This window comes from Mobula birostris, chromosome 30 (assembly GCF_030028105.1).
Source record: "Mobula birostris isolate sMobBir1 chromosome 30, sMobBir1.hap1, whole genome shotgun sequence".
In the NCBI taxonomy this organism is placed as follows: Eukaryota; Metazoa; Chordata; class Chondrichthyes; order Myliobatiformes; family Myliobatidae; genus Mobula; species Mobula birostris.
Window position 1 is genome coordinate 15,186,870 of NC_092399.1, and position 27,898 is coordinate 15,214,767.

The following is a 27,898-nucleotide window of genomic DNA, read 5'->3' on the forward strand; positions in this document are numbered from 1 at the left end:
ATCATTTAATACCACATTTTAATTCATACACAGATGGTATAATGCCAATTTTGAGGTCTCTATAAGATACTTGGTTCTTTTAGAGTTATTTGCACTCAGTGAATACTTTATATTAGAGATAAAAGAAATATAGCACTGCATACTTCTATCGTACAATTTAATCTCCGGCTATTTACTCTCTTAAATTATTTACTAGGAATTAAGCAGCTCCTCTGTGTCCTTCCCATACTTCTATTGTCTTTCTGCAAATAACCAATTTTATTTCAGAGGTTCAAGCTCTCCTCAAAAATCTGGGCTAGCATCTCTGTCTTGGAGAGTGACATCAGAACATCTTTTAAGAGGGTGAACCTTTGCAAGTCTTCAGGCTCCAGTGGTGTACCAGGCAGGGCACTGAAAACCCCTGCCAACCAACTGGCTGGCGTGCTCAAGGCCATCTTCAACCTCTCCCCTGTTGCAGTTGGAGGTTCCCACCCACTTCGAAAGGGCATCAACCAAACCAGTGCCCAAGAAGAGCACAGTGAGTGGCCTCAACAACCATCTCCTGGTAGCACTCACACCTACAGTGATGAGGTGGTTTGACAGATTGATCATGGCTAGAATTAACTCCTGCCCGAGCAAGGGACCTGGACCCACTGCAATTTGCCTACTGACACAACAGGTCTATAGCAGATACAATCTCACTCGCTCTTCACTCAGCCTGGACAACAGCAATACCCAGGTCAGGCTGCTGTTTATTGATTACAGCTCAGCATTCCACACCATCATCCCCTCAGTACTAATCAACAAGCTTCACACCTGAGGCTCTGCAACTGGATCCTTGACTTCCTCACTGGGAGGCCACAGTCAGAACAGATTGGAAATAACAACTCCTTCTTGTTGACAGTCTATCCAGTTGCACCTCGAGGATGTGCTCACTGCTCGACTCTTTCTACATCCACAACTGTGTGGATAGGCACAGCTCAAACACCATTTACAAATTTGCCAATGACACAATTGTTGGAAGAATCTCAGATGGTGATGAGGAGGCGTACAGGAGTGACATAGATCAGCTGGTCGGTGTCACAACAGCAACCTTGCACTCAACATCAGTAAGAGCAAGAAATTGATTGTGGACTTGAGGAAGGGGAAGTCAGGGGAACACACATCAGTTCTCATTTGGCGGGGGGCGTGGTCAGCAGTGGAAAGGTTGAGCCGTTTCAAGTTTCTGGCTGTCAACATCTCAGATGATCTCTCTTGGGTCCAAGGCACTGGTCTTGGGGAAATCATAACGAAGGGACACCAGTTCAATAGGAGTTTGGGGAGATTTGGTATGTCAGCAAAGACCCTAACAAATTTCTACAAATGTACTCTGGAGAGCATTCTGATGGGTATAGAGGCTCTCATGTACAGGAATGAAGGAAGTTGTACAGGGTTGTCAAAACTCAGCCAGCTCCAATTAGCCTCTCCACCATTGAGGACATCTTCAAAAGGCAGTGTTCATTGGAACTCTTACCATCGAGGACGTGCCCTCTTCTCATTGTTACCACAGGGAGGAAGTACAGGCACCTTAAGATGCACTCTTCCCCTCCGCCAGCTTACTCTTCCACAGTATAATGGGGCGGCACGGTAGCGTGGTGGTTAGCACAGCCTGGCGAGTCGGGTTCAATTCTCGCCACTACCTGTAAGGAGTTTGTACGATCTTCCCGTGACTGCATGGGTTTCCTCCAGGTGCACCCACAGTCCAAAGATTTACCAGTTGGTAGGATAACTGGTCATTGTAAATTGTCTTGTGAGTAGGCTAGGGTTAATTCAGGGGTTGCTGCGTGGCGCAGAACAGGAAGGAGCTATTCTGCGCAGTATCTCAATAAATAAAATAAAATTTCTGAACGGTCGTGAACACTACCTCACTATTTTTGCTCTCTTTTTGCACTTATTTTTGTATTTCTTATTGTAACCTGTAGTCGTTTTTTGTGCATTGCAACGTACTGCTTCCACAAAGAACAGGCTTCATACCATATTGTCAGTGATAATAAATTAATCCTGATTCTGCTAACATTGCAATTCCAAGTGACTCGTTGCAATTCACTGCTCACTAAAGAGATTCGATCATACAGACAAATTTTAAGACTGAAGCTCAAACTTCTCTCAAGAATTTTGAAGAGGAGGGGAATAATCCCCAAGTCTTGGCCAACACATCTCAATCAATCAAACTGAAAACAAATTAACTAGACATTTATCCGATTGCTATTTATGGGAACGTGCTTTCATTCCATTGTTACAACTGCATCTCTAAATGCACTTCCCGTTTCAGCCATCATCATGCCTGGATGGAATGGTAGAAGAACCAGCCTGTCTTTGTTCAGACAGCTTCTGCCAGATCTGTGAGCGCTACAGTAGCGTAGCGGTTAAAGCGATGCTATTATGGCTCGAGGCGTTCCCGAGTTCAATTTCAGCGCCGCCTGTAAGGAGTTTGTACGTTCTCCCTGTGATCACACAGGTTTCCTCCCACAGTCCAAAGGCGTACCGGTTAATAGGTTAATCGGTCATTGTAAACTGTCCTATGATTAGGCTAGTGTTGAACAGGTGGGTTGTTGGACGGGGTGGTTCATTGAGCTGGAGGAGCCTATTCCGCACTGTATCCCCAATAAAATAAAATAGAACCCAACAACTCTCAATACCCAACTATCTATTCAGATATTGTAATTCAATCATACAAGTCAACTTCCAGCTCTACAGCAAGAAAGGCCATGTGCAATGGAGCATTTCAGTTACCTACACCACTTAGAGGGAAGTGTAGACCAGACCCATTACGTTCAGAAGCATTCAAAAACATTACAAGTCTGTTTAAAAAACAAAATCACTGAAACCACCTAAAAAATTAAAACATAGATTTGAATTTTTGGTTCATTAATCTTGTCCCTCAAAGATATTTCCTTCTACTGAAATGAGTAGATTCCATAAACTACAAATGAATGGAATTCCAGGTTAGACAATTTGAAAATATTTTCCATAAAGTTCTGGCCTTTTGTTTTACACTAATACTGAAGAGATGCTTTTTCCCTTGTAAATTAATTGCAATATATTATGGTGAGGCAATTTATCAAACTTTACAAATGACGATCTTTCTAGTTGTCTGACTACTGAAAAAACCAGCAAATCAAGGATAGTTCAAGAAACAGATATCATTATCCGAATTTCGTAAAAGAGTTGAGGCACGTGTCTGTTTATTTAACAAAATCATCTAACGTAGACCAAATAAATAATGGCACTCTCATTAAGAACATAAGATTTCGATTTTAGAGCTGTAAAAGCAAGTGGTTTAAAGAAACAAGTTATCCATTCCAAATATTGCTCACTCTGCTGGCTGAACAAGTGTGTATTTTATGATTGATGTTGAAGTATTGTTGAAATACTGCCATCATAATTTTGGCAATGGTACAGAATTAAATGTAGCATATTGTGCCCAGATGTTGGAAAATTTATCAAAGCTTCATTTTATAGTAACTGTTTTATCAATAGAAAACAAGCCGACAATTTTCGCGATCAATCATTATGTGGGCACCTATCACATTAACATTGCTCCAAGGAGAAGACTTTGAAAAAAATCTTTTTTCCTCATAACAGAAAAATACAGCAACACGTTATCTTTCAATGTTTCTCCCTATTTGTTTCTTTTCTTTTTAACTGATTTACTCTCCTATCTTTGCTTCAGTGACACAAGAATCAGCATATTTCATTGATAAAAATGCTTCAATGATTACAGGGTATTAAGACCATACCTGAGGATTAGTTTTCTACCTCCTAAAGCAGGGGGTCCCAACCCTTTCTATCCATGGGCCATTACCATTAAGGAAAGGGTCCATGGACCCCAGATTGGGAAACCCTACTCTAACGGCAAATGCTTCATCAGTTGAAAAGTCAAACTGCAAGCATAATGTGTTTTCAATTCCAGGAAAAACACTTTATCAAGGAAAAATATTATGATGTTAATGGGCCATCTCAAATTCTGATCACTAAGTCAGAGATAAGTTGGTCAAAGACTGTTTCAGCATGCTTCAACAAAATGTAGGAGCTGTAAAAACAGTAGTTGGTAGGTTTTCAATGCATGGTTGGACATGATAATTTACCTCTGATTACTTGTTATCCTTACACAGGTATTATTGAAAGTAAATTAACCAAGTACATAGTTAATTTCACAAAATGATCATGGGTCAAACAGAAAGAAAGAGAGAACAGTAAATAAAAGCAACACACACAAAATGCTGGAGGAACTCAGCAAGTCAGGCAGCATCCATGGAAAAGAGTACAGCCATTTCGGGCCGAGACCCTTCTCTAGGTCCTGACGAAGAGTCTCAGCGCAAAATGTTGACTGTTTACTCTTTTCCAGAGATGCTGCCTGGCCCGCTGAGTTCCTCCAGCATTTTGTGTGTGTTGCTTTGGATTTCTAGCATCTGCAGACTTTCTCATGTTCTTTACAGTAAATAAAAACTTTTTTTTGGTAATTGATGAAATTCTTCTTACTTTTTTGGTTGCCAGCATGTCTCTCAAATCTCCAAGCCAAGTTTTTGACACCTCACAGACTGAGGTAAACGCTGTCAGCAAGCTTTTTGAGTCTTTCTCAAGTGTCTTCAGTAACTGACTGGGTACATTTTGTGTGCATCCTTGAAGTATCTCATTAATCAATATCAACTCTTGATCAATCTGGACTGACAGCTTCTCGAGCTCGGCTTCGAAACCCTAAAAACAGCATGAAAGACACCGGAGTTTTCAATGGAGACAAAAATGAGAAATCTAAACGAATAATATACAAAACCTTGGGTACCGGTCCAATGCAGAATTCTGTTTTGGTAAAGAGAGATAAATCTACACCATTAAAGAAAATGCACTAACCTCTGCCAAGTACAATTGCTCAAGAAGCATCGCAGGGTTCGTACCAAATGGCTTCTGCTGTTTCAATCTGACCTCGATGTCCAGCACACGAGAGAGGAAAGAAACAAGATTTTCGCCGTGCTCTAAGCATTGCTGCTTACTGTACAATGGCTGGCGATGCAGGTAACAAGAAAAAATATAAAATTAAAATTAGATGTTCAATTGAAATAATATTATTTTGCATTTTTCTTTTAACTGCAATACTGACTGATCTGTGCTCATACAATATCGCAGCAATAAGCAACAAAAACTTAGGATGACCCCAACACTGCTCACCACTGTTTATGCAGATATCGGACAGGAATTTTTTATTGTCACATGTGCAGAGTTAAAATATGTAATTGGAGAAATTACTGTCACCTTAATCCAGAGGTTCCCAACCTTTTTTATGCCATGGACTCCTACATTAACCAAGGGGTTCATGGACCCCAAGTTGGGAACCCCTGCCTTAATCCACGCAGAGCTTCACAGAGATATTACGTCACCTGACCGTCTCACTGTTCAAGGATGCTGAATGGCGTGAAATTGCCATGTTTAACTGAGAAATATAAACTGCACTCATCAGAAAAAGTTCAGACTCTAATTTCTAATTTAAAAACCCCTTTATCAGTTTGGTAGGTGGTAGGCATTGACAATACTAAACATCAGCTCCATCACTGATGGCCTGTTTCTGTGCTGTAATTGTTATATGGTTATGCCAGTCTCTGGGTGGAGAGGAAAAAAAGCTGCTCTTTACATTCCTATTCTCTCTTAACCCACTTCGTCTTTTCCTTACTTTCTATCCCTTTCCCTACCTGACTCATAATTCAGACCCTTTACTTCTTTCAGTCTAACAGGTTGAGGCGATATAGATTAGCTAGTCGTGATAGTACAAGTGGCAGGCATATCATAAAGAGCACTAATCTTTGAACTCAAATCTATATTCCACTGCAAATTCACTCAATATAGTCTATTTATTGAGATTCAGCAGAGAATAGGTCCTTCTGGCCCTTTGAGCCACAACACCCAGCAATTCCCCAATTTAATCCTAGTATAATCACGGGACAATTTACAATGACCGATTAACCTACCAGCCAGTACGTCTTTGGACTGTGGGAAGAAACCGGAGCACCCGGAGGAAACTTACGTGGTCACAGGGAGAACATACAAACTCCTTACAGGCAGTACCAGGAATGAACTTGGGTCACTGGTAACGTAAAGCATTGCGGCCAGCTTTGGGGTGGCAAAAGCCGTCAGATATTAGTGATCAAAATGAATCCAACAGCAATGCAGAAGTCTGCTTTATTTAACCTATTCTGCCAGGGGAGTAAAGAATGCTATCTCTGATATTCTGGTTCCTGGATGGTCATTTCAGCTGATCCAAAAAATATACCTCTTGCCCTTCGATGGATACTTAAGGTTGTGTAGCAGATTTTCCTACCAAGAAGTTTAAAACCTGTCAACTATTTTATCTATTGAGATACAGCACAGAATACGCCCTTTTGGCCTTTCGAGCAGCAATCCGCGATTTAACCCTCGCTTCCTCATGGGACAATTTGCAATGACCAGTTAACCTACCGACTGGTATGTCTTTGGACTTTGGGAGGAAACCAGAGCACCCAGAGGAAACCCACACGGTCATAGGGAGAACGTACAAACCCCTTACAGGCAGCAGCAGGAAATGAACCTGGGTCGCCGGTATGTAAAGCGTTGTGCTAACCACTACACCACCTGTTTTCCTTGGTATTCCATCACATTGCTGAATCACCTTTCTCTGAAAGCATACAATCAGATCCCTTGCCTAGACAATGCTATACTCAGATTTAGGTTGATGCTGGAAACACTGAAATCCTGATTTCATCCCCACTGCTGTTCAATCCTTATTGGGTTGTTCCAATAAAATTGCTTACATAATTTCTAATTCGAGAAGATTTTACATAAATTATAGGAAGCGAATAAGAGTTTGTACGCAAAGAGCAGATGGAAGGAATTGAGAAACTGGCATGAATTCAGTAGGATGGTTGCAGGAAATAACCAGTGAAAGAGCACACAGCCCACAACAATCCCCAGAACGCTATGTCCGCACTTTACAAGGATTTGTGTGTTCACATAAACCAAATCAGAGACTGGGAGATCTGTCCAAAGGGAGTCATGTCAATCACTGAATCTTACAGCACAGAAGGTAACCATGCATGTGTTGGCTTCTTGAAGATGTATCAATTATCTAAACTAACAGAAACTTTCACAAAGACTTCTGAAATGCACTTAAATTTATTTATATTTCATTATTCCTCAATTTTAACCACTAGTTTCAGAATCAGGTTTAATATCACTGGCATATGTTGTGAAATTTGCTGCTTTGCTGCAAAAAAAAACTATAAATTACAACAGTGCACATGGTTTCATTGTCCATTCATAAATCTGAAGGAGGAAGGGAAGAAGCTGTTCCTGAAACATTGAGTGAGCGTTTACAGGTTCCTGTACCTTCTCCTTGATGGTGGCAATGAGAAGAGGTCATGCCCTACGTGATGGGGGTCCTTCATGATGGATGCTGCCTTTTTGAGGCATCGCCTTTTGAAGGTGCCCTCAATGCTGGGGAGGTGAGAGCCCATGGTGGAGCTGCCTGAATTATCAACTTTCTGCAGCTTTTTCTATTCTAGCGCAGTCACCTCTCCATACCAGACAGTGATGCAGCTAGTTGGCATGCTCCCCATGGTACATCTGTAGAAATTTGCAACAGTCTTTGGTGACATACCAAGTCCCCTCAAATTCCAAATGAAATATAGCCATTGTCATGCCTTCTTTGTGATTGCATTGATACGTTGAGCCCTGGATAGATCCTTAGAGACGTTGACACCCAGGAACTGGAAACTGTTCACTCTTCCCACTGCTGATTCCCTTGAAGACTCACGTGAGTTCCAATCACAAACAAGAGAAAATCTGCAGATGCTGGAAACCCAGCTTCTGAGTCCTGCTGAAGGGTTTCAGCCCCGGAACGTCAACTATTCTCTTTTCCATAGACACTGCCTGGTCTGCTGAGTTCCTCCAACACTGTGTGTTCCCTCAACTTCCCCTTCCTCAAGTCCACAGTCAATTCCTTGGTGCTACACAGGTTGAGCTCATTTCCCTGCAACTGTTTGCTTTCCAACCACCTACGTTCCTCATTAATATGGCTTCAGACTCTTGAATAGCAGTTGAAATAACCGAGTAGGGTAACTTTTTTTTAAACTTTACACACAGACCAGATCACACAGCTGCGCTGATGCAGGGTTCATTATAAGTAAAGCCTGATTTTTATATGATGGGACATAACCAGGCCACTGGAGGAACTCAGCAGATCAAGCAGGATTTATGGAAATGAATAATGTTTGAAGTTTCGGGCCCACCCCACCCTCCCGCTGCCTTAACAATGATAGAGTATCTCTTGTCCTCACCTACCACCACGTGAGCCTCTGCATCCTCCACCAACTTCTGCCACCTTCAACGGGACCCTACCTGCAAACACATCTTTAGGAGGTTGTGGAGGATTGCCATGTCACCAAAGACTCTTGCAAATTTCTACAGGCGTACCATGGAAAGCATTCTAACTGGTTGCATCACCGCTCGGTACAGGGAGGGGCCACTGCACAGGGTTGGAAGAAGCTGCAGGCAGCTGTAAACTCAGCCAGCTCCATCATGGGCACTAGCTTCCCCACGATGTATGTTATTCATGGAATGCTTGTAAGTTGAAGTATTATGCATGAAATTTAAAAATTAAAGATCTTCATCATAAAATAGAAACAAAAACCTGAGAAAGTCGGCAGACGCTGGAAATCCAGAGTGACACACACAAAATGCTGGAAGAGCTCAGCAGGTCAGGCAGCATCTATGGAAATGAATAAACTGTTGATGTTATGGGCCTATCCCATCTTCCCGCCACCTTAACAATGATAGAGTTCCTCCTGTCCTCATCTACCACCCCATGAGCCTCCGCATCCAACACATCATTCTCCATGACTTCCTGCATCTTCAACGGGACTCTATCACCAAACACAGCTTTACCTTCCCTTACTCTCCGTAGGTATTGCTCCCTCCGTGATTCCCTTGTCCAGTCATCTCTCCCGGCTAATATCTCTCCCAGCACTGAGCACTGCAAGTGGCAGTAGTGCTACACCTGCCCATTCGCCTCCTGCCTCACCTCCATTCAGGGCCCCAAACAGCCCTTCCAGATGAGGCAACACTTCGCCTGCAAATCTGTTGGGGTCGTCCTACTGTATCTGGTGCTGCCGACGTGGCCTCCACTGAGACCCAACATAATTTGGGGACAACTTTATCAAGCATCTCAGCTCCATTTGTAAAAAACAGAATTACCCAGTGGCCAGTCATTTCAATTCCAATCCCCATTCCCATTCTGAGACGTCAATCCGTGGCCTTCTCTTCTGCCACAATGAGGCTACTCTCAGGTTGAAGGAACAACACCTCATATTTCTTCTGGGAAGCCTCCAACTTGATGTCATGAACACTGATTTCTCCAACTTCTGGTAAATTTTCCCTCTCCCCCCCTTCCCTCTCTTCCTTTCCCCACTCCAGCCTCTTACCACTTCTCTTCATCTACCTATCACCTCCCCTTGGTGCCCCCTCCTATTTCCCTTCCTACCATGGTTCACTATCCTCTTTTATCACATTCCTTCTTCTCCAGCCCTTTGCCTTTTCCACCTATCACCTCCCAACTTCTTACTTCAACCCCCTCTCCCACCTCCACTCACCTGGCTTCACCTATCACCTTCTAGCTTGCCCTCATTCCCCTCCACCCACCTTCTTATTCTGGCATCTTTCCCCCTTCCTTTCCAGTCCTAAAGAAGGGTCTCAGCCCAAAGCATTGACTGTTTATTTATTTCCATAGATGCTGCCTGACCTGCTGAGTTTCTCCAGCATTTTACATGCAGTACATAAAATAGAAATGTTCCTTTTATCAGTAGGTAGTGGTGAGAAGCTGATGAGGCAGTGTCTTTAGCCCTCTCCAAACTAGTGAGCCCTTTCGCACTGGATCCCAAATCAGGTCCTAAGAACAATTTCACTTGTAATGCCACTGATTCAACAGTAAAAATAAAATAAGCTCTTACTTGGGTCATCTTAAGTACAAGAATGCAAATGCAAAGATGAAATAAAAACTACCAAAACTTCAACCTTTTCCTGAATTTGTTTTAGCTGAATTCTGCCTATACAGACTCATGAACGCAGCAGGCCAGGCAGCATCTCTAGGAAGAGCTGCAGTCAGGACTAACAAGGGTCTCAGCCTGAAACGTCGACTGCACCTCTTCCTAGAGATGCTGCCTGGCCTGCTGCGTTCACCAGCAACTTTTGTGTGTGTTGCTTGAATTTCCAGCAACTGCAGAATTCCTGTTGTATACAGACTCATGTAGGCTTTCTAAAATTAAAAGTAGAAACAAAAGACATTGTTTTCATTTTAAGGTTACAAAATGTCACTTATCAACGATTCAGGAACAGCTTCTTCCCTTCTGCCATCAGATTTCTGAATGGACACTGAACCATGAACACTACCTCACTACTTTTTTATTTCTATTTTTGCATGACTTATTTAACTAGTGTGTGTATGTACGTATGTATATGTGTGTATATATGAAAAAAACCTGAATCACAGTGTGTGTGTGTGTGTGTGTGTGTGTGTATATGTGTATATATATATATATATATATATATATATATATAAAAAAAACACACACACACACACACACACACACGCGCACACATATTAATTCACGTTTTTTTTTCCTCTATTACCATGTATTTCATTGTACTGCTGCCACAAAGACAACAAATTTCACGACTTATGCCGGTGATATTAAACCTGATTCAGATTATCAAGGCCAATAATAAAGAAAAAAATTTTTATTTGTAGAAGATATAGATCTCATTTCAGATATCTTTGTCAGTCAATATTTGTACCAACTTGGAAATGAAGCGTAATACTGTCATCCCATTCTCAACATTACATTGCCGAGCAATTTAAAATAAAATTTGCCAAAAATCGTTTAAAACAAACATGTGGGTTAGGGAAGTAGAGCACTACAACTATGTTGTAAATTGTAAATAAACCCTACGGGGCTGTTAGTTGTTTTAATTTAAACTCTTCCATCACCCACCACCAATTTGACTGTTTAACATTCAACACTAAGTCCAGAATCAGGTATTCAAAGGAGAAAGCTGCACCAAGCCATCTGAAGTAGGAAATAGGATTCGTGGAAATCCTAAATTCCTCTCAAAGGCTTAAAGAAACCGAACTATAAAGAAAGATGAAAAATATAACAATAAATCTAATTCCTAAAAAAGAATGCAGTGTGCCTACCTGTTTCTCAGTTTCTTCTGTTTTGTCCTTGACAATTTCAGTTCCCTTGTTGGTAACCTGTGCTTGTTCATTCAAGGCCATAAATGTTGGTTCACCAATTTGTTTCTGTAGGAAGTCTTGGTTCAGCATCACTTGAGTACTTTTATTACCAGCTTCAAAATCAGAATCAATGTTTTGGTCCAAGTCTGTTTTAGTATTTTCTGTTAATTTATTTATTCTCTGTTCATCTGCAGCTTTTATTGGATCATACCCTTCACTTAACTGCAAGGCTGATACACCTTTGGATTCTGTGCTTTTTGTGGGAACAAGAGACACAATTGGTTTTCTAGCACTGGAAAGTTTATTTTCATCTTCTATCAGTTTTCCTGCCGATTTTCTATCGTCACATACACAATCCTCTTCCATTACTTTACCACTTGGCTCTTCAGTTTTGGTTATTTCAACAAATGACTGCAATTCATTTGAACTTTCATGAACGTGCTTTGCAATGGGCTCATTTATTTGTTTTGAAAGCATTTCTCCATCTTTCTTATCTTCAAACATGCATCCTCCAGAAATTTCATCTATCATTCTTTGTCCAGCCGACTCTTCAATTTCCTTCTGCAAGTAGCCGGGAAGCTCTTCCCTCCTTGGAAAGGAAGATTTTCTTTCACCTGTCTCAATTTCTTCCAGCTCTTGATCCATTGTCAAAGAAACTCCTTGATCACTCTCATCTTCTGCATCACTAGAAACCACCACTTGCATCTCACCAGCAAAATGATCGTCCTTTCCTTTCATAAATTGCTGTGCCTCAGTCATTTCCAAATTGAAGACATCCTGCACATCTGCCACAGTATTGGAGCAGTCTATTGAATAATTATCAAACTCCATTTCTTCCTCTCTTCTCCCCAAGTTGCTCAAGTTTGGCTCTGTGTCCACGGACGCTATTGCTTCTGGGGCAAATCCTTCTTTGCTCTGATGTAATGCATATATTCTATCATCAACCGATTTGACAGGAAATGAATCCTTTGTATCAAGTGCACTTTCTAAGAGTAGTTCAGATGATAAAGGCACTGAGTTGTCAGGTAAAAGCAGCATTGGGTGTTTATAACTGATCACTGAATTTTCATCTCTAATACTCAATTGGTCATCCCCTTCAACTCTTGGGTTTAATATCTGGCTCCCTTCATCTGAGAAGGTCTCTTCAAAAGACATACTCTGCCCAACTGGTTTAATTACAGTTTCTGTCGCAATGCCCAGGTCAGGGTAAGAATTTTCATGAATAGATCCCACACTGGACTGGATTTCCTCAGCCACCTTACAACTTATCAGCCCACTTTCAGCTGCTTCAATGAGTGGGACTCTATCTCCAGTGAGTGGATCAATTATTCCTCCACCCAGAAGCTGATTGGTGGCTATAATCTTTACCATATTGTCATCTAACAGCTCACGTTCTGCAGCTTTCATCAAAGTCATTCTGTTTCCGGTGGTGCTATCTACAATCCCACCAGTATCAGCCTGGGCTTGCAGCAGTCGCATGGCAGGGACTGGATCCACTATCATTGACTTTATTGCCTCAGCAACTGTTAAGTTCTTGCCCGTGAGTCCATCAATAACCCCTGTGAAATATCTGGCTTCCATGTATCTCTGGCCAGATTCCAAGTCTATTTTCCCTTTCTTTATCAGCTCTGAGTAAGGTATCACCACGCATTGGTCAGGAGCCACAATCCCTTGATTCTGCTCAGGAGAGGACATTGCTTTTGCTTGTGCAGATGTTATTCCTTGATTTGAATTTCGTGTTAATGCCAAGATTTTGGAAGTTACCGGCACCTGCATCCTTCCACTCAGTCCTTGGGCTTCTTCAACTTCGAAAGCGTCCTCTAGGCTAAAGGATGTTGTTTCAGATAAAGTAGTTACCTGCATTTCCTTTGCCTGCTGACTAGCTTTTTCTACTTCAATCAATTCATTGGCTACATCCTGATCAAGCAGACCACATTCAACAGCATCTGTCACAGAAAGCCTCATTCCTGACAGGTGGTGATTAACTCCACCAAAAGCCACCTGTTTCTTCAAAATGTTAAGAGCAGCTTGTTTATCGATGATTCCCCTTTTCCTTGCTTCAACAACAGTTAGGTGTTCTTTTGTTTGTGGATCCACTATGCCATTCATTTCCATCTGTAAAGCAATCATGCGCAGCTTTGCACTTTCATCAGATCCTTTTCCTTTTGTTGCCTTTTCTACATTTATCAAATTATCCTGATGTACTTTATCTACTAGGCCCATTTTTGATGCCAGAGTCACTGACAACTGTTTGCCTCGCTTTAAATCTACGATTCCGCCAGAAACAACCTGCCCCTCTAGGATTCTTGCTGCAGTCTCTTGATCCAGAAGCCCAGCGTCGGCTGCATCCTTGACCGAATGCACTGAAGCACAGCCTGGATATATCACACCACAGATGACCTTCTCAGAGTTCAAGATCTTCTGAATCAGCTGTTCATTAACAAGCCCTTCATCCACAGCCTCAGCGACGGTCAGAGTTTCACAAGTCTGTGGGTCGAAGAAGCCGCTGAAGATGCCCAGCTTTTCCATTAGTTTGAGAGCGGTGTGGCTCTGCAGCGCCCCCTTGGCCACTGCTTCCTTCAGTGCGAGTCTTTGTCCAGTCTGCACATCAACGACACCACCCCTTTGAAGCTGGTCAATCAGAACGTTTAATGTGGACTCATTATCCAAGCTATCGTCTGTTACGTTTGAAATTATTGCCAATTTCTGGTGTTGGGGGGGTTTAGCAGGCACAATCCAGCTCTCACTTATCACGGATTTGGCTTCGTTGTTTAGTAATAAGCTACACTGAGGTTCTTGCAATGACCTGTGAGCTGCTGATGTTGGAACACCCAAAACTGAACTGGCTGGAGTAGGTTGAGAGTCAACTGTCTGTAAATCTCCGGCTCCTCTCTCACATTTATTGGCAACGTGATCCTGTGAAGGCAGCTGAAGGTTTTCATCACTCATTCTATGTAATGAAGTTTCAGTATCCATGCTCAGGTTTTCTTCTTCACCAGTGTCATATTCCACTGGCTTCTCTTCCCTTCCAGCTGTTGGCTGCTCATGAACCACAATATCCCCGCAACAGATTCCAATCTGATCACTTGTTTCCTCGCAAGCTGGAAAATCCACGTTCCTCCTGACTGGTATTTCCTCACTGCTTCTAATTTCCTTAATCCATCCATCTGATTGTCTCTCGTGCATTCCATAATCAGGATCTAACTTATCGCTTGCTTTCACACTGCCATTTTGCTCTAATAGCAGCTTATGTGGATATTTTACTTCAACAGAATCCACAGTGCTATCATATTCATTATTGCATTCTTCTGACATCTCTTTGCTTTTTAATACTGCAGCTTTTATGAATTCTGTGGAGATGTCATTCAACTTGGCATCAATCAAAAGCAGTCTGTTGCCATTGTGCACGTTCATGTAGCTTTGGGCCATTATGTAAGACAATAATCTTTCTTCTGCTCTTTGAGCATCTGAGGCTTCAGTACTGTTGTCTGCATCCAGGGATTTCGGACTGGAATTTGGCAGCATTCCACTTGATGTCCTCCAGTTCAATCTGTCTAAGCTTGGGGAACTAGGTTCTTTCATATTCGGTATCATATCAGGAAGACGAATTGACTTCAACAGTTCAACAAATTTGGCATCTAAAATTCCTCGTTCAACTGATTCTTTCCAGGACAGCACCTCAGTCGTTTCTGGGAAATAAAGTCCTGATATAGTGGGTCTCTTCTTCAGGATAGCATGCGCAAGTTCAGCGGAGACAAGGCCCTGTTGCAATGCACTGGCCACAGGAAGGACCTCACCAGATTTTGGCCACAGCAGGCCCTTAAAGGACAGCAGCGACTCCAGGACAACCAGCGCACTCCTTGAAGTCATCAAATCCCGCTGCACAGCCTCATCTAGAGTCAGTCGCTGGCCTGAGACGGGATCAATAATGCCACCCATCTGGATCTGACGGATCAATATAGAACAAGCTATATCATGTTCGATGAGATTATGTCTCACTGCTTCATCCACTGTTAATCGGTGCCCTGTTCTGGGGTCAACTATGCCTCCCGCGAATAACTGGGCCTCTAGCATTCTAACCATCACCTGTCGATCGATCAGGCCTTCTTGGATCGCAAGAAATATGCTGACTTTTCTTCCTGATTTCAGGCATATCATCCCACCTGCAAGCTGCTTTATTGGAAATAAAGTTAATCCAGTTTCTTTATCTACAATGCATCGTTGCATCAGCTCCAGAAGCACAAGCTTTTCTCCTGTATTGGGATCAATCAAACTTTTTTGCATTCTTTGTCTTGCCTTCATCTTAGAGTGCAAGGAAGTGGTGATCAGGCCCTGTTGGAAAACTTTCTCCAGATTGACAGCTTCAGCTGCTGTTAGGTTATCAAAACCACAGCTGAACTGCATCTCCAAAATTTTCAGTCCGATATCCTCTTCAATCTTATTCTCTTCAACAGCAGCAGCAACGGGGAGCAGCTTGTTGTTTTTAAAAGTCGTGCTTTTCAAAACCTCCATGGCGGCCTGTAGTTCTTTCAAGGATCCAGCTGTTCGACCATCTATTGCACCTCTCTCTAAAGCTTGCTCCACTGACAGGCATTCATGTGTCTCAGGAAGCAGGAGGCCAGAATTAATCACTTGAATCTGCAGCAGAGCGAGGCCCGTGTCCTGGTCTATAAAACCTTTCTGCATGGCACGGAAAATGGAAAAGATTTCTACTGTGTCCAGGTCAATCACACCTGCAATTGTTTCATACTCCTGGAAAATGTAAATCACAAGTTAGGCCTCTGGACCTCGAGCAATCAATAAATCTACACACATACTTTTAATCTTAGGCAGAGAACATTAATAAAGGTTTATTTCGTCTGAACTATTCCCAACAAAATAATGGGAAGAAAGATAAAAGAAACAAATAGACCTTCCATCTGTAGCTATATGTATAAGAAAACAAAGCAAGTTCTAATTATTGAACTTTGTTTTTAATTGGTTTTTAATTGTCAACTTCTTTCATTTATGTACCCTGGTTGAGAAGAATTTAATCAATTTTCTTACTATGGTGCTAATTTTCAGTTTATTTTCATCAATTTTTGCAGTTTTGAATCTGACATGAGATTTTTACTGGAACGTAATGAAATAACACCATCAGCTAATCACCGCTAATTAGACCACTAATCAAGGCTGTAATATCGAAGTTTTATAAAGCACTGGTGAGGCCTCACTTGGAGTATTGTGAGCAATTTTGGGCCCGCTATCTAAGAAAGGATGTGCTGACATTGGAGAGGGTTCAAAGGAGGTTCATGAAAAATGATTCTGGGATTGAAAGGCTTGTCATTTGAGGAGCATTCGATGACTCTGGGCCTCTACTCAATGGAATTCAGAAGAATGAAGGGTGACCTCATTGCAACTTATTGGATGTTGAAAGGCCTCGATAGAGTGGATGCAGAGAGGATGTTTCCTACGGTGGGGGAGCCTAAGACAAGAGGACACAGCCTCAGAATGGAGGGACATCCTTTTAGAAGGGAGATGAGGAGGAATAGCTTTAGCCAGAGTTGTGAATCTGTGGAATTTATTGTCACAGGCAGGTGTGGAGGCCAAGTCATTGGGTATATTTAAGGCAGAGACTGATAATTTCTTCATTAGTCAGGACATGAAGAGATATGGGGAGAAGGCAAGAGATTGGGGCTAAGAGGGAAAATGGCAGCGTCGACTTGATGGGCCAAATAGCCTAATTCTGCTCCAATATTTTATCTAATGTTGAATAGCATTGTGCCAGCTTTAGTATAATCTTTAAAGATGGCTTATGCCAGACACAAATATGCATTAATACATATCAATGTGGCATAATGCACCACCCTTCCAGAATTGGAGCAACATCAAATTATTCCTTGCCCTGTTTCAATTCTTTAAATGTATATATATTCTTTGGACACACTTTGAAATTGTGAATATAATTGTGTGCCTACAGGTACATAACATGTGACCATTCAAATAAAACCAGGTTCACACAATTATACAGCACAGGAGCTGGAGGCCATATAACTCATTGAGTCTGAGCCAATTCTTTTTGAAAGAAAGTTAATTCATCCCAGTGTCCTTTCATTCCCCCTCCCCAAGTACTGATGCAATTGCTTTTCCAAAGCTACTTCTAAATAGGCACTCGTCACTGCCTTGCAAATCCCAGCAGACTGCACAGAACTGGTTTTAGTCACATTGCAGTCGACTAAAGAAATAAGATGTTATGTCCATTGTTAGGAGGAATGTGGTTTTGAAAAAAATGTGGACAAAATAACTTTGAGTTCCTCATAATCTTTTGGACAATGTTAATAGGGGCCACAATTTATAATGTATCTTAGGTACAAAAAACCATAGCTGTCCAGCTGTACTGGCTGTAAGATTATGATTTTTCTTTACATGATTAAGGATACAGACTTTGAAACCAAGACGTCATGCACACACTGGTGCTGATAAAGGGCTTTTCAAAATTGAATTAATTTAAGAACCAGACATGTTATTCATAGATATTAGACAGTAGATTATAGTGTGACTAACTTCTCCATTAACTCTGAGCTTGCGGTGTCATTGGACAGATACACAGTAAGCATTATATTTTGCACAAAAAAAGCACGCAACAAAGCAAACGTAACAAATAATATTGTCCAAATGAAATGCTGAATAAAATGTCTGCACTTCTGTAATATGTAAACCTTTGAATTTAATGTTATTTATAGACCTCTTTGACCATTAGGAGTATTAGACTGAGATTATTTGAATGTATTACTCCTTCCAGAAATGCTTAATTTATCTATCTATCTATCTATTTATTTATTTATTTATTGAGATACAGTGTGGAGTAGGTCCTTCTGGCCACCCACCATTCCCCAATTTAATCACAGGATAATTTACAATAGCCAACTGGTACGACATTGGATTGTGGGAGGAAACTGGAGCACCCGGAGGAAATCCACGTGGTCACAGAGAGAACATACAAACTCCTTACGACAGTGGTGGGAACTGAACCCAGGTCACCTGTACTGTAAAGCGCTGTGCAGGATAATGCTTTTTGAATGAAATCCAGATCACTGTATTAAGGATCTGGAACTTCACAACATTTTTCCGTAACGTCTGTTATTTAACAGTTTTAATACTGGGCTCCTCAACAATGCTTATACTGAACTCTGACGAGATTCAAGTTATTAATGGGACAGAAAGGAAGTAGGTTAAGAAATCAGATATTGTTTTCTCCTTTTCTCTGGGCTGAACTTCATTTCTTTCTGTAGACCAAACAATAGGTCTGCACCTTTTTAATTTCAAAGGATGGCTATATATTTCCATAGGAATGTTAACCTATCTCAGTTAGTAAACAGGAATCATGGATTTCTTTTTATAAATAATATTATACATCATTTCAAATATAATTTGATTTCAATACTAAAAATGATGGTAACAAATCAAGATTAGATCTGCTTCTATGAAAATGCTACATAATTCGATTCCCCTCTTTCTAATTTTACTTCCATACTTAAAAAACGAATTTCTGATCAAAAGTATACATTTAATCTTAAGTTTGCTGATTTTCTCTTCTACCTTGTGAGAAAGCATTTGGACTTCTGTCAGATTCTAGACACAAGGAGTTATATTGCTGTCTGCTCTAGTGGGCGAGAGGTGAGATCACCACCAAGGGTTTGCCAGAAAGCATTTTACGTGCATTTGATGTAGGTGATTCAGGAAATGATATGAGACCATATCAAGCTCCAGATGAAATATTTCTGTAGAAGTTTGAGGGGATTTGGTATGTTGCTGAAGACACTTTTAAATTTCTACAGATGTATGGTTGAGAGTGTATTGACTGGTTGCCTCACTGGAACAGAGGCTAGAATGTGCAGGATAGAGAAAGGCTGCAGAGGGCTGTATACTCAACCAGCTCCATCACCAGCACAAGTCTCCGAACATCATGGACATCCTTGATGCAGTTGCCTCAAGAAGGCAGCATCCATTATTAAGGACCCTCACCATCTGGGACATGCCCTTTTTCTTATTACCAATGGGGAGGAGATACAGGAGCCTGAAGATGCACAGTCGACAATTTAAGAACAGCTTCTTCCCTTCGGCCATCAGATTTTCCAATGGTCCACAAGCTACACCTATTTATTTTGTAACTTCTAGTAATTTACCGTTTTGCACTCTACTGCTGCAAAACAACACATTTTTACGACATACATCTTAGACAATAAACCTGATTATATTCCATTTTGGGACAAGATTGATTTATGTCCGCCATGCCTGCTGCTTACTTTGGGAGTTTTTTTTGTTATTGTCTAAGACTTCTCTTTGAATTAGAGTCACAAAGGACAAATAGAGAAACACGACAATGTAACACATTTAAAACAGAAGAAGACAAAAACATTTACTTACCAGCAACGATGGCTTGCCAGTGGCAAAACAGAGCTAATGCGAGTATTTCAGCAGTATCACACACACAGTGTAAGCTTGTGGTTAGGTCCAGCATGCGGCTTTTATAGGGATTTTTGGTATCAAATTTTAATCCATCTTCTATTTCACAATGGTTAGTTTTGAGTTGTAAGCAAGGATGCTGGTTAATTTGACATATTTATTCACAGGAAATCCATAGTGACACATCATGCTCAATTTGTCATGGAAATTTAGACTTGATAATGATCGCACTATGCTCTTTACAGCAAGCAAAGATTATACCATACTTCAAACATGGGTTCCCTTCCACAGTGAAGCAAGAAAGACATTAGATACACATCCTGCTTTTTGCTGAACAACTCAGGAAAAGCAAGTTTGAAGATGAATCGACTTGTGATAAATAACCAAAAGCCTTTAAAAATACTGAATAGATCAATAATAATTTATGACGTGCTCATTTTTAAATTTAAATGGTATTTTCTATTTCATGGTGCATCACTGTATACAAGGCAACATTTTATATTCACACACACACATTTATATCTGTCCTAGATAATGGGAAGGAAATTTCAGAAAATTGGTAGTGAGCAAAGAACCAACCTATCTGCACTCCTCTCATCTCTCCACACACACACACAGTCATGAGTAGTTGAAGCAATACACAACGAACATGAGGTCTGAACAAATTCAGATGATGTTTCTCAGACAATGTATCGTCATCGCATCGGTTGGAAGCTGCTTCCATCACGATTTATCAGATGTATCCAGAATTTGGACCAATTCGGATTAAGCCACAAAATCATCTTTCATCTCAGTCAGGTGCAAAAGGTTCCAGGGCACAAAGCAAAGACAAATCAGGACAAGTTCTTCTTGGGGTTTTGGTAAGTATTTATTCTTAACTGTCACCACAGAAGCAAAGAGTATAATTTTACCCCTGCTTCCGAAAGACTATTTTGCGCAACCCACCCTACAGAAATAGCTATACTTGAAATATAAAGAACAGAAAATGCTGGAAACAATCAGCAGGTTGGTCTTATCATGACTTTCTAAGTTCCCAGCATTTTCTGTTTTCATTTCAGATACCCAGCATCTGCAGTTATAGGATTTACACTTCAATATAGCTCACAGAGTAAAGTGTCTTGGGATAACCTAAGGCTGTGAAAGGAAATGTATAAATATGATACCTTTCATTTTAATTTACACAAATCAGACTACTTGTTCACTGAATTATATCCAGACCAATTTATAAAATAGGAATGAAAACAGGATTTTTATCTTGTTTGAGTTATTGGGATAATTAAGCACACGCTTGCGTACCTGCCTTGGAAAAGGACAAGGCTGAGCATAAATAATTTGCCACCAAGTGCAGCACACTGAATTGGAGAGAATTGGCTGAGAAACGAAAAATTGTCCTGAAATGATGAGTAGTCTGATATAATGTGAGTAATGATGTTCGTGCCATTACAGGTAAAACACACCATGCAGTGTCATTTACGTTCATTTACACATTCACAATTCCATACATACTTTGATGCATGCAGGTCATATTATCTAATCCCTGATATGATAAAAACACATTTAAAGTATTAACTTCTAAGCAATAGATTATTCCTCCAAAGTGTACCTTTCGTTGCACCTCATGAGTGAGTTTATTTTGTAGTCGCTGGAGCTCTTCTGCAGACTGGTCACACAATTTGCCATAGGTTTCTTTCAGCGTGTTCAATTGTGATGTCACCTGCTGCTGTTCTTCTGGAGATATTCTGCGAAGACAAATAACTTCTCCATTAAGATGGTCCAGGAACTGGACAAACAAGGCAGCAAAGGAGATGAAGGGAAAGGGAATGGAAATCAGACTATTGCCTAACAGAACAGGACTTTTCTACAAGGTAAGATCTAGTTGGTTAATTGTGCTTTTAGTGTAGTTTTTCTTCTTATTTTCATAAATCTGATCTATGAGAAAATAATGAACCAAATGCTTTAATTCTTTAAAAACTAATTCCACAGTTGGCTTTGAAAACTCAAATTCTAACTTCACTGACCATTTAACCAAAACGACAGTGAACATTAAGGTATCTCTCCCATCAGATCCCTTCTTCTCCTGAAGAAGGGTCTCAGCCCAAAACTTACACCGTTCACTCTTTTTCATGGTTGCTCCCTGGCCTGCTGAGTTCCTCCAGGATTTTGTGTGTGTACCTTCTTCTCCAGCCCTTTAGCTTTCCCACCCACCTGGCTTCACCTTCTACCTACATCAAAGTTGCTGGTGAACACAGCAGGCCAGGCAGCATCTGTAGGAAGAGGTGCAGTCGACGTTTCAGGCCGAGACCCTTCGTCAGGACTAACTGAAGGGAGAGTGAGTAAGGGATTTGAAAGTTGGAGGGGGAGGGGGAGATCCAAAATGATAGGAGAAGACAGGAGGGGGAGGGATGGAGCCAAGAGCTGGACAGGTGATAGGCAAAAGGGATACAAGAGGATCATGGGACAGGAGGTCCGGGAAGAAAGACAAAGGGGCGGGGGGACCCAGAGGATGGACAAGGAGTATATTCAGAGGGACAGAGGGAGAAAAAGGAGAGTGAGAGAAAGAATGTGTGCATAAAAATAAGTAACAGATTGGGTACGAGGGGGAGGTGGGGCCTAGCGGAAGTTAGAGAAGTCGATGTTCATGCCATCAGGTTGGAGGCTACCCAGACGGAATATAAGGTGTTGTTCCTCCAACCTGAGTGTGGCTTCATCTTTACAGTAGAGGAGGCCGTGGATAGACATGTCAGAATGGGAATGGGATGTGGAATTAAAATGTGTGGCCACTGGGAGATCCTGCTTTCTCTGGCGGACAGAGCGTAGATGTTCAGCAAAGCGGTCTCCCAGTCTGCATCGGGTCTCGCCAATATATAAAAGGCCACATCGGGAGCACCGGATGCAGTATATCACCCCAGTCGACTCACAGGTGAAGTGTTGCCTCACCTGGAAGGACTGTTTGGGGCCCTGAATGGTGGTAAGGGAGGAAGTGTAAGGGCATGTGTAGCACTTGTTCCGCTTACACGGATAAGTGCCAGCAGGGAGATCAGTGGGGAGGGATGGGGGGGAACGAATGGACAAGGGAGTTGTGTAGGGAGCGATCCCTGCGGAATGCAGGGGGGGGGGGGAGGGAAAGATGTGCTTAGTGGTGGGATCCCGTTGGAGGTGGCGGAAGTTACGGAGAATAATATATTGGACCCGGAGGCTGGTGGGGTGGTAGGTGAGGACCAGGGGAACCCTATTCCTAGTGGGGTGGCGGGAGGATGGAGTGAGATCAGATGTACGTGAAATGAGGGAGATGCATTTAAGAGCAGAGTTGATAGTGGAGGAAGGGAAGCCCCTTTCTTTAAAAAAGGAAGACATCTCCCTTGTCCTAGAATGAAAAGCCTCATCCTGAGAGCAGATGCGGCGGAGACGGAGGAATTGCGAGAAGGGGATGGCGTTTTTGCAAGAGACAGGGTGAGAAGAGGAATAGTCCAGATAGCTGTGAGAGTCAGTAGGCTTATAGTAGACTTCAGTGGATTAGCTGTCTCCAGAGCCAGAGACAGAAAGATCTAGAAAGTGGAGGGAGGTGTCGGAAATGGACCAGGTAAACTTGAGGGCAGGGTGAAAGTTGGAGGCAAAGTTAATAAAGTCAACGAGTTCTGCATGCGTGCAGGAAGCAGTGCCAATGCAGTCGTCGATGTAGCAAAGGAAAAGTGGGGGACAGATACCAGAATAGGCACGGAACGTAGATTGTTCCACATACCCAACAAAAAGGCAGGCATAGCTAGGACCCATACGGGTGCCCATAGCTACACCTTTAGTTTGGAGGAAGTGGGAGGAGCCAAAGGAAAATTATTAAGAGTAAGGACTAATTCCGCTAGACGGAGCAGAGTGGTGGTTACGTCTCCCCTGGTCCTCACCTACCACCCCACCAGCCTCCGGGTCCAACATATTATTCTCAGTAACTTCCGCCACCTCCAACGGGATCCCACCACTAAGCACATCTTTCCCTCCCCCACTCTCTCTGCATTCCGCAGGGATCGCTCCCTACACAACTCCCTTGTCCATTCGTCCCCCCCATCCCTCCCCACTGATCTCCCTCCTGGCACTTATCCGTGTAAGCGGAACAAGTGCTACACATGCCCTTACACTTCCTCCCTTACCACCATTCAGGGCCCCAAACAGTCCTTCCAGGTGAGGCAACACTTCACCTGTGAGTCGACTGGGGTGATATACTGCGTCCGGTGCTCCCGATGTGGCCTTTTATATATTGGCGAGACCCGATGCAGACTGAGAGACCACTTTGCTGAACATCTATGCTCTGTCCGCCAGAGAAAGCAGGATCTCCCAGTGGCCACACATTTTAATTCCACATCCCATTCCCATTCTGACATGTCTATCCACGGCCTCCTCTACTGTAAAGATGAAGCCACACTCAGGTTGGAGGAACAACACCTTATATTCCGTCTGGGTAGCCTCCAACCTGATGGCATGAACATCGACTTCTCTAACTTCCGCTAGGCCCCACCTCCCCCTCGTACCCCATCTGTTACTTATTTTTATGCACACATTCTTTCTCTCACTCTCCTTTTTCTCCCTCTGTCCCTCTGAATATACCTCTTGCCCATCCTCTGGGTCCCCCCCCCCTTGTCTTTCTTCCCGGACCTCCTGTCCCATGATCCTCTCGTATCCCCTTTTGCCTATCACCTGTCCAGCTCTTGGCTCTATCCCTCCCCCTCCTGTCTTCTCCTATCATTTTGGATCTCCCCCTCCCCCTCCAACTTTCAAATCCCTTACTCACTCTTCCTTCAGTTAGTCCTGACGAAGGGTCTCGGCCTGAAACGTCGACTGCACCTCTTCCTACAGATGCTGCTTGGCCTGCTGCGCTCACCAGCAACTTTGATGTGTGTTGCTTGAATTTCCAGCATCTGCAGAATCCCTGTTGTTCACCTTCTACCTTCCAGCTAACCTCCTTCCCCTCCTCCCACTTTCATTATTCTAACATTTTCTCTCCCCGCACCCCATACCTCCCTTCTCAGTCCGGAAGAAGGGTCTTGACCTGAAATGTTGACGATAGATGCTGCCTGACCTGCCAAGTTCCTCCAGCAGTGTGCTGATTAAGGTATGTAATTAGTCAGTACTATCGGTATACCCCATTACAAGCTAAGTTTGCAGATAAGTCATGAGTTTACCTTTCAAAATGTTACATGTTTAGGACAACATTTTTTGTTTTAGTTCACTAAGTTCTACTGAGGGTCTCATGAAGCACAAAACCAGGGTGAACATGTAAGCTCACACAGTCAGAATGGAACATGGGTTGTTCTGACAACAACACTCACTCTGCCACTGAGCTATCCATATGTCGCTTCAAAATAGAAAAATATCACAAAGTCTTGACACACTTTGAGCCAATGGAGGGAGGTAACACTCCATGACCTGCAAATACATTTATATTTCCACAGGCTGGGTTTCAGCTCCCTTAATGATAGGCGTGATCCTTTAACACTGCTAAATGCAATACAAATGAAGTTTTGTTTTACGTCGTCTCGAATGAATTCTCATCTTGGCATTCTTAAAGACAAGAAATCGGCAGATGTTGGAAATTCAAAGCAACACACACACAAAATGCTGGAGGAAATCCGCAGATCAGGCAGCATCTATGGAAACTTTGGGCCAAGACATCTCTTCTTAAAAATGTTGAGTTAAGCATCAATCACACAGTAATACTACAAGGTAGTGTAGCGGTTAGCATAGTGCCAGTGACCTGGGTTCAATTCCCGTCACTGTCCATAAGGAGTCTGTGTGCTCTCCCTGTGTGTGTTCCGGTTTCCTCCCACATTCCAAAGATGAATGGATGAGGGTTAGTAAACTGTGGGCATGTTATGTTGGTGCCAGAAATGTGCTGACATTTGCAGGCTGCCCCCAGCACTCAGCCAGGATGTGTTGGCCATTGACACAAATGATACATTTCACTATGTATTGATGTTTCAAAGTACGATGGGAAAAATCAAGCTAATCTTCAGTCTTTCAAATAGATGATGAAAATGCTACCTTGAAATAGCAACGGGAATGATATCAAATAGTTGGCATCCCATTCTACACGGTATTAAGCTTATTCTGATGAAGGATCTCTGAGCCTTAGAAATGGCAAATCAGAGAGCGTAGATATTGGCCAACTCTTTCGCTTTCCACTGATGTTGCATTTTTCCAGCAACTTGCTTTTATTTCAGATTTTTAACACCTAATTATTTATACCAACACATTCGGGCGAACCATCCACTCAGCACTACCTGCCTGCCCGCACATCCCCAGATTGTCCACTGGGAGCCAGTGACAAGCACTCAGCAGGGTCTGCAGATACTTACCCAGGCTCCTTCCTCTTCTATTCCCATGATTTTTACCATCAAGGCAGACCAGGGCAGAAACACAGTTTCCAAAATCACCGTGGGAGTAATTCCACCTAAGACAGGGGTTCCTAAGCCGGGGTCCAAGGACCCCTTACTAAATGGTATTAGTCCGTGGCATAAAGAAGGTTGGGAACCCCTGAGCTAAGGGCAGCAGCTGTTCAAGGCGGCATCTCATCGCACTGTCTCAAGCACAATTTGGAATAAGTAATAAATACTATTGTCCATTCCAAAACTGCACTTTAAAAATTATATAACTAGGTCTTAGATAACATGGACTCCTCATTCCCTGAATTTGTTCTGTCAAAACTTGGGGAGTTTTAAAATTACATTTGAATGCACACATATTTAAATGCTGTTAAAATTAATAGAAATAATTTTAGAACATTACAAAATATACTTCGAAAACAAAATTAAATGCAAAAGGATTGTGCGGAGTATCGGTTTCCTTAGTTAATGTAAAATTGTTAGTGCTTTGAAGGCAGTTTAGAGCAAGACTTCCCAACCTCGGAGCCACGGACCCCTTGGCTGATGGTACCGTTCATTTGCATAAAAAAGGTTGGGAACCCCTGGTTTGGAGAATGTTTACTGCATTACCCCTTGGATGGGAGGCTTGTCTAAAAGAAAAGGTTCCAAAGACTTGGCGGGCCCTCAGGAAAGTACTTCACTGAAACATTTAAGATATGAAGGCTTGCTGACAGCAAGAATGTGGAGATGCTTTTTTTTTCTTATGAGAACAATGGGACATTATTTAAAATTGAGAGGTTACTTATTTAAGAGAGTTGGAATGATTCTTTTTTTTCCCCTCTCAGAGTTGTGAGTCACTTGGATTCTGGTTAATTTGGCCAGTAGTTAATCAGGGCAGTCACTTATTTGGGTCTTCAAGAAAAAAAAAACAAATCAAGAAAATTGCCAGGATTTCCTTCATTTATTTGGGACACCGTGCCAATTAATTGGGGCAGGAAATTTGCCAAACAGGTTCCAGCTAGTGTCAGTCCCATGTACTTGTGTGGCTGTTAAACGCTACACTGTCCTTAGAGCGAACCATTTTTAAATAGCATCGGCTGTGTGTGTTTGTAAAAAAAAGTGATTTTTGTCACTGATAGTTGGCGCAAAATAAGCAGCAAGGCAATTCCAAGCCGTTTAGTTCACTGCGGTTTCAAGCATTCAGGCTTGGAGATGCCAGAAATAGTCAGAAGTGAAAAATGAAACAATTACGTCAGCAAGTTAGAAACTACAAAGAATTTGAAGGTGTTAACAATCATTTGATTGTTACAATGAAACTGAAGACTTGGAGGATGCAACAGTCGATGGCATTGTATGAAGGCAGTCCATTATCTGTATTAGGTGACTGTACTGATTTTGTTCGTTGCGTACACTAGATAAATTCCTCCACTGATAACTATTTGGAACTAATACACAGTTTTATAGTACTGTAGCAGTATTGGTGGTGTTCTAATTTGTTCTGTATTTCACTTAGATACATAATTTGTTACTGAGTCTTTTTTGTATACCTTTTTAACCATTTCCATAAAACTTCAGCTAATTGGGGTAGCTGGTTAATTGGGCCAAAATGTACTGGTCTAAATGTGTCCCAATTAACCAAAATCCACTGTATTTAGCACTCTTTTCCTCAAAGGCTAGTTGAAGCAAATTCTGAATATTTTTAAGGGAAGGTCACAAAGATTCTTAAAGGTTGGGTGAACTGGAATGCAGTGTTGAGGTTACAAAACAGATCAGACATTATTTTCTGAAACGGAGCAGCAGACATGGGGAACCAAAAGTACTATTTCCGATCCTA

The 27,898-nt window shown here is 42.0% G+C and overlaps 1 protein-coding gene across 21 annotated transcripts in view; it reads right to left on the bottom strand.

Annotated features, from left to right (window-relative positions):
- Window positions 1-27,898, bottom strand: part of macf1a (microtubule actin crosslinking factor 1a) — a 590,515-nt gene that overhangs the window by 205,061 nt on the left and 357,556 nt on the right. For 16 of the 21 annotated variants that reach the window (XM_072247359.1, XM_072247356.1, XM_072247358.1 and 13 more), the window contains 4 exons: window positions 21,321-21,456; window positions 11,234-16,024; window positions 4,870-5,019; window positions 4,501-4,716 (listed from right to left, as the gene is read on the bottom strand). In XM_072247359.1, the coding sequence (XP_072103460.1) occupies window positions 4,501-4,716; window positions 4,870-5,019; window positions 11,234-16,024; window positions 21,321-21,456 (5,293 nt within the window). The remainder of the gene's footprint in view (window positions 1-4,500; window positions 4,717-4,869; window positions 5,020-11,233; window positions 16,025-21,320; window positions 21,457-27,898) is intronic. The other 5 variants (XM_072247368.1, XM_072247362.1, XM_072247363.1 and 2 more) reach the window with 1 other exon arrangement.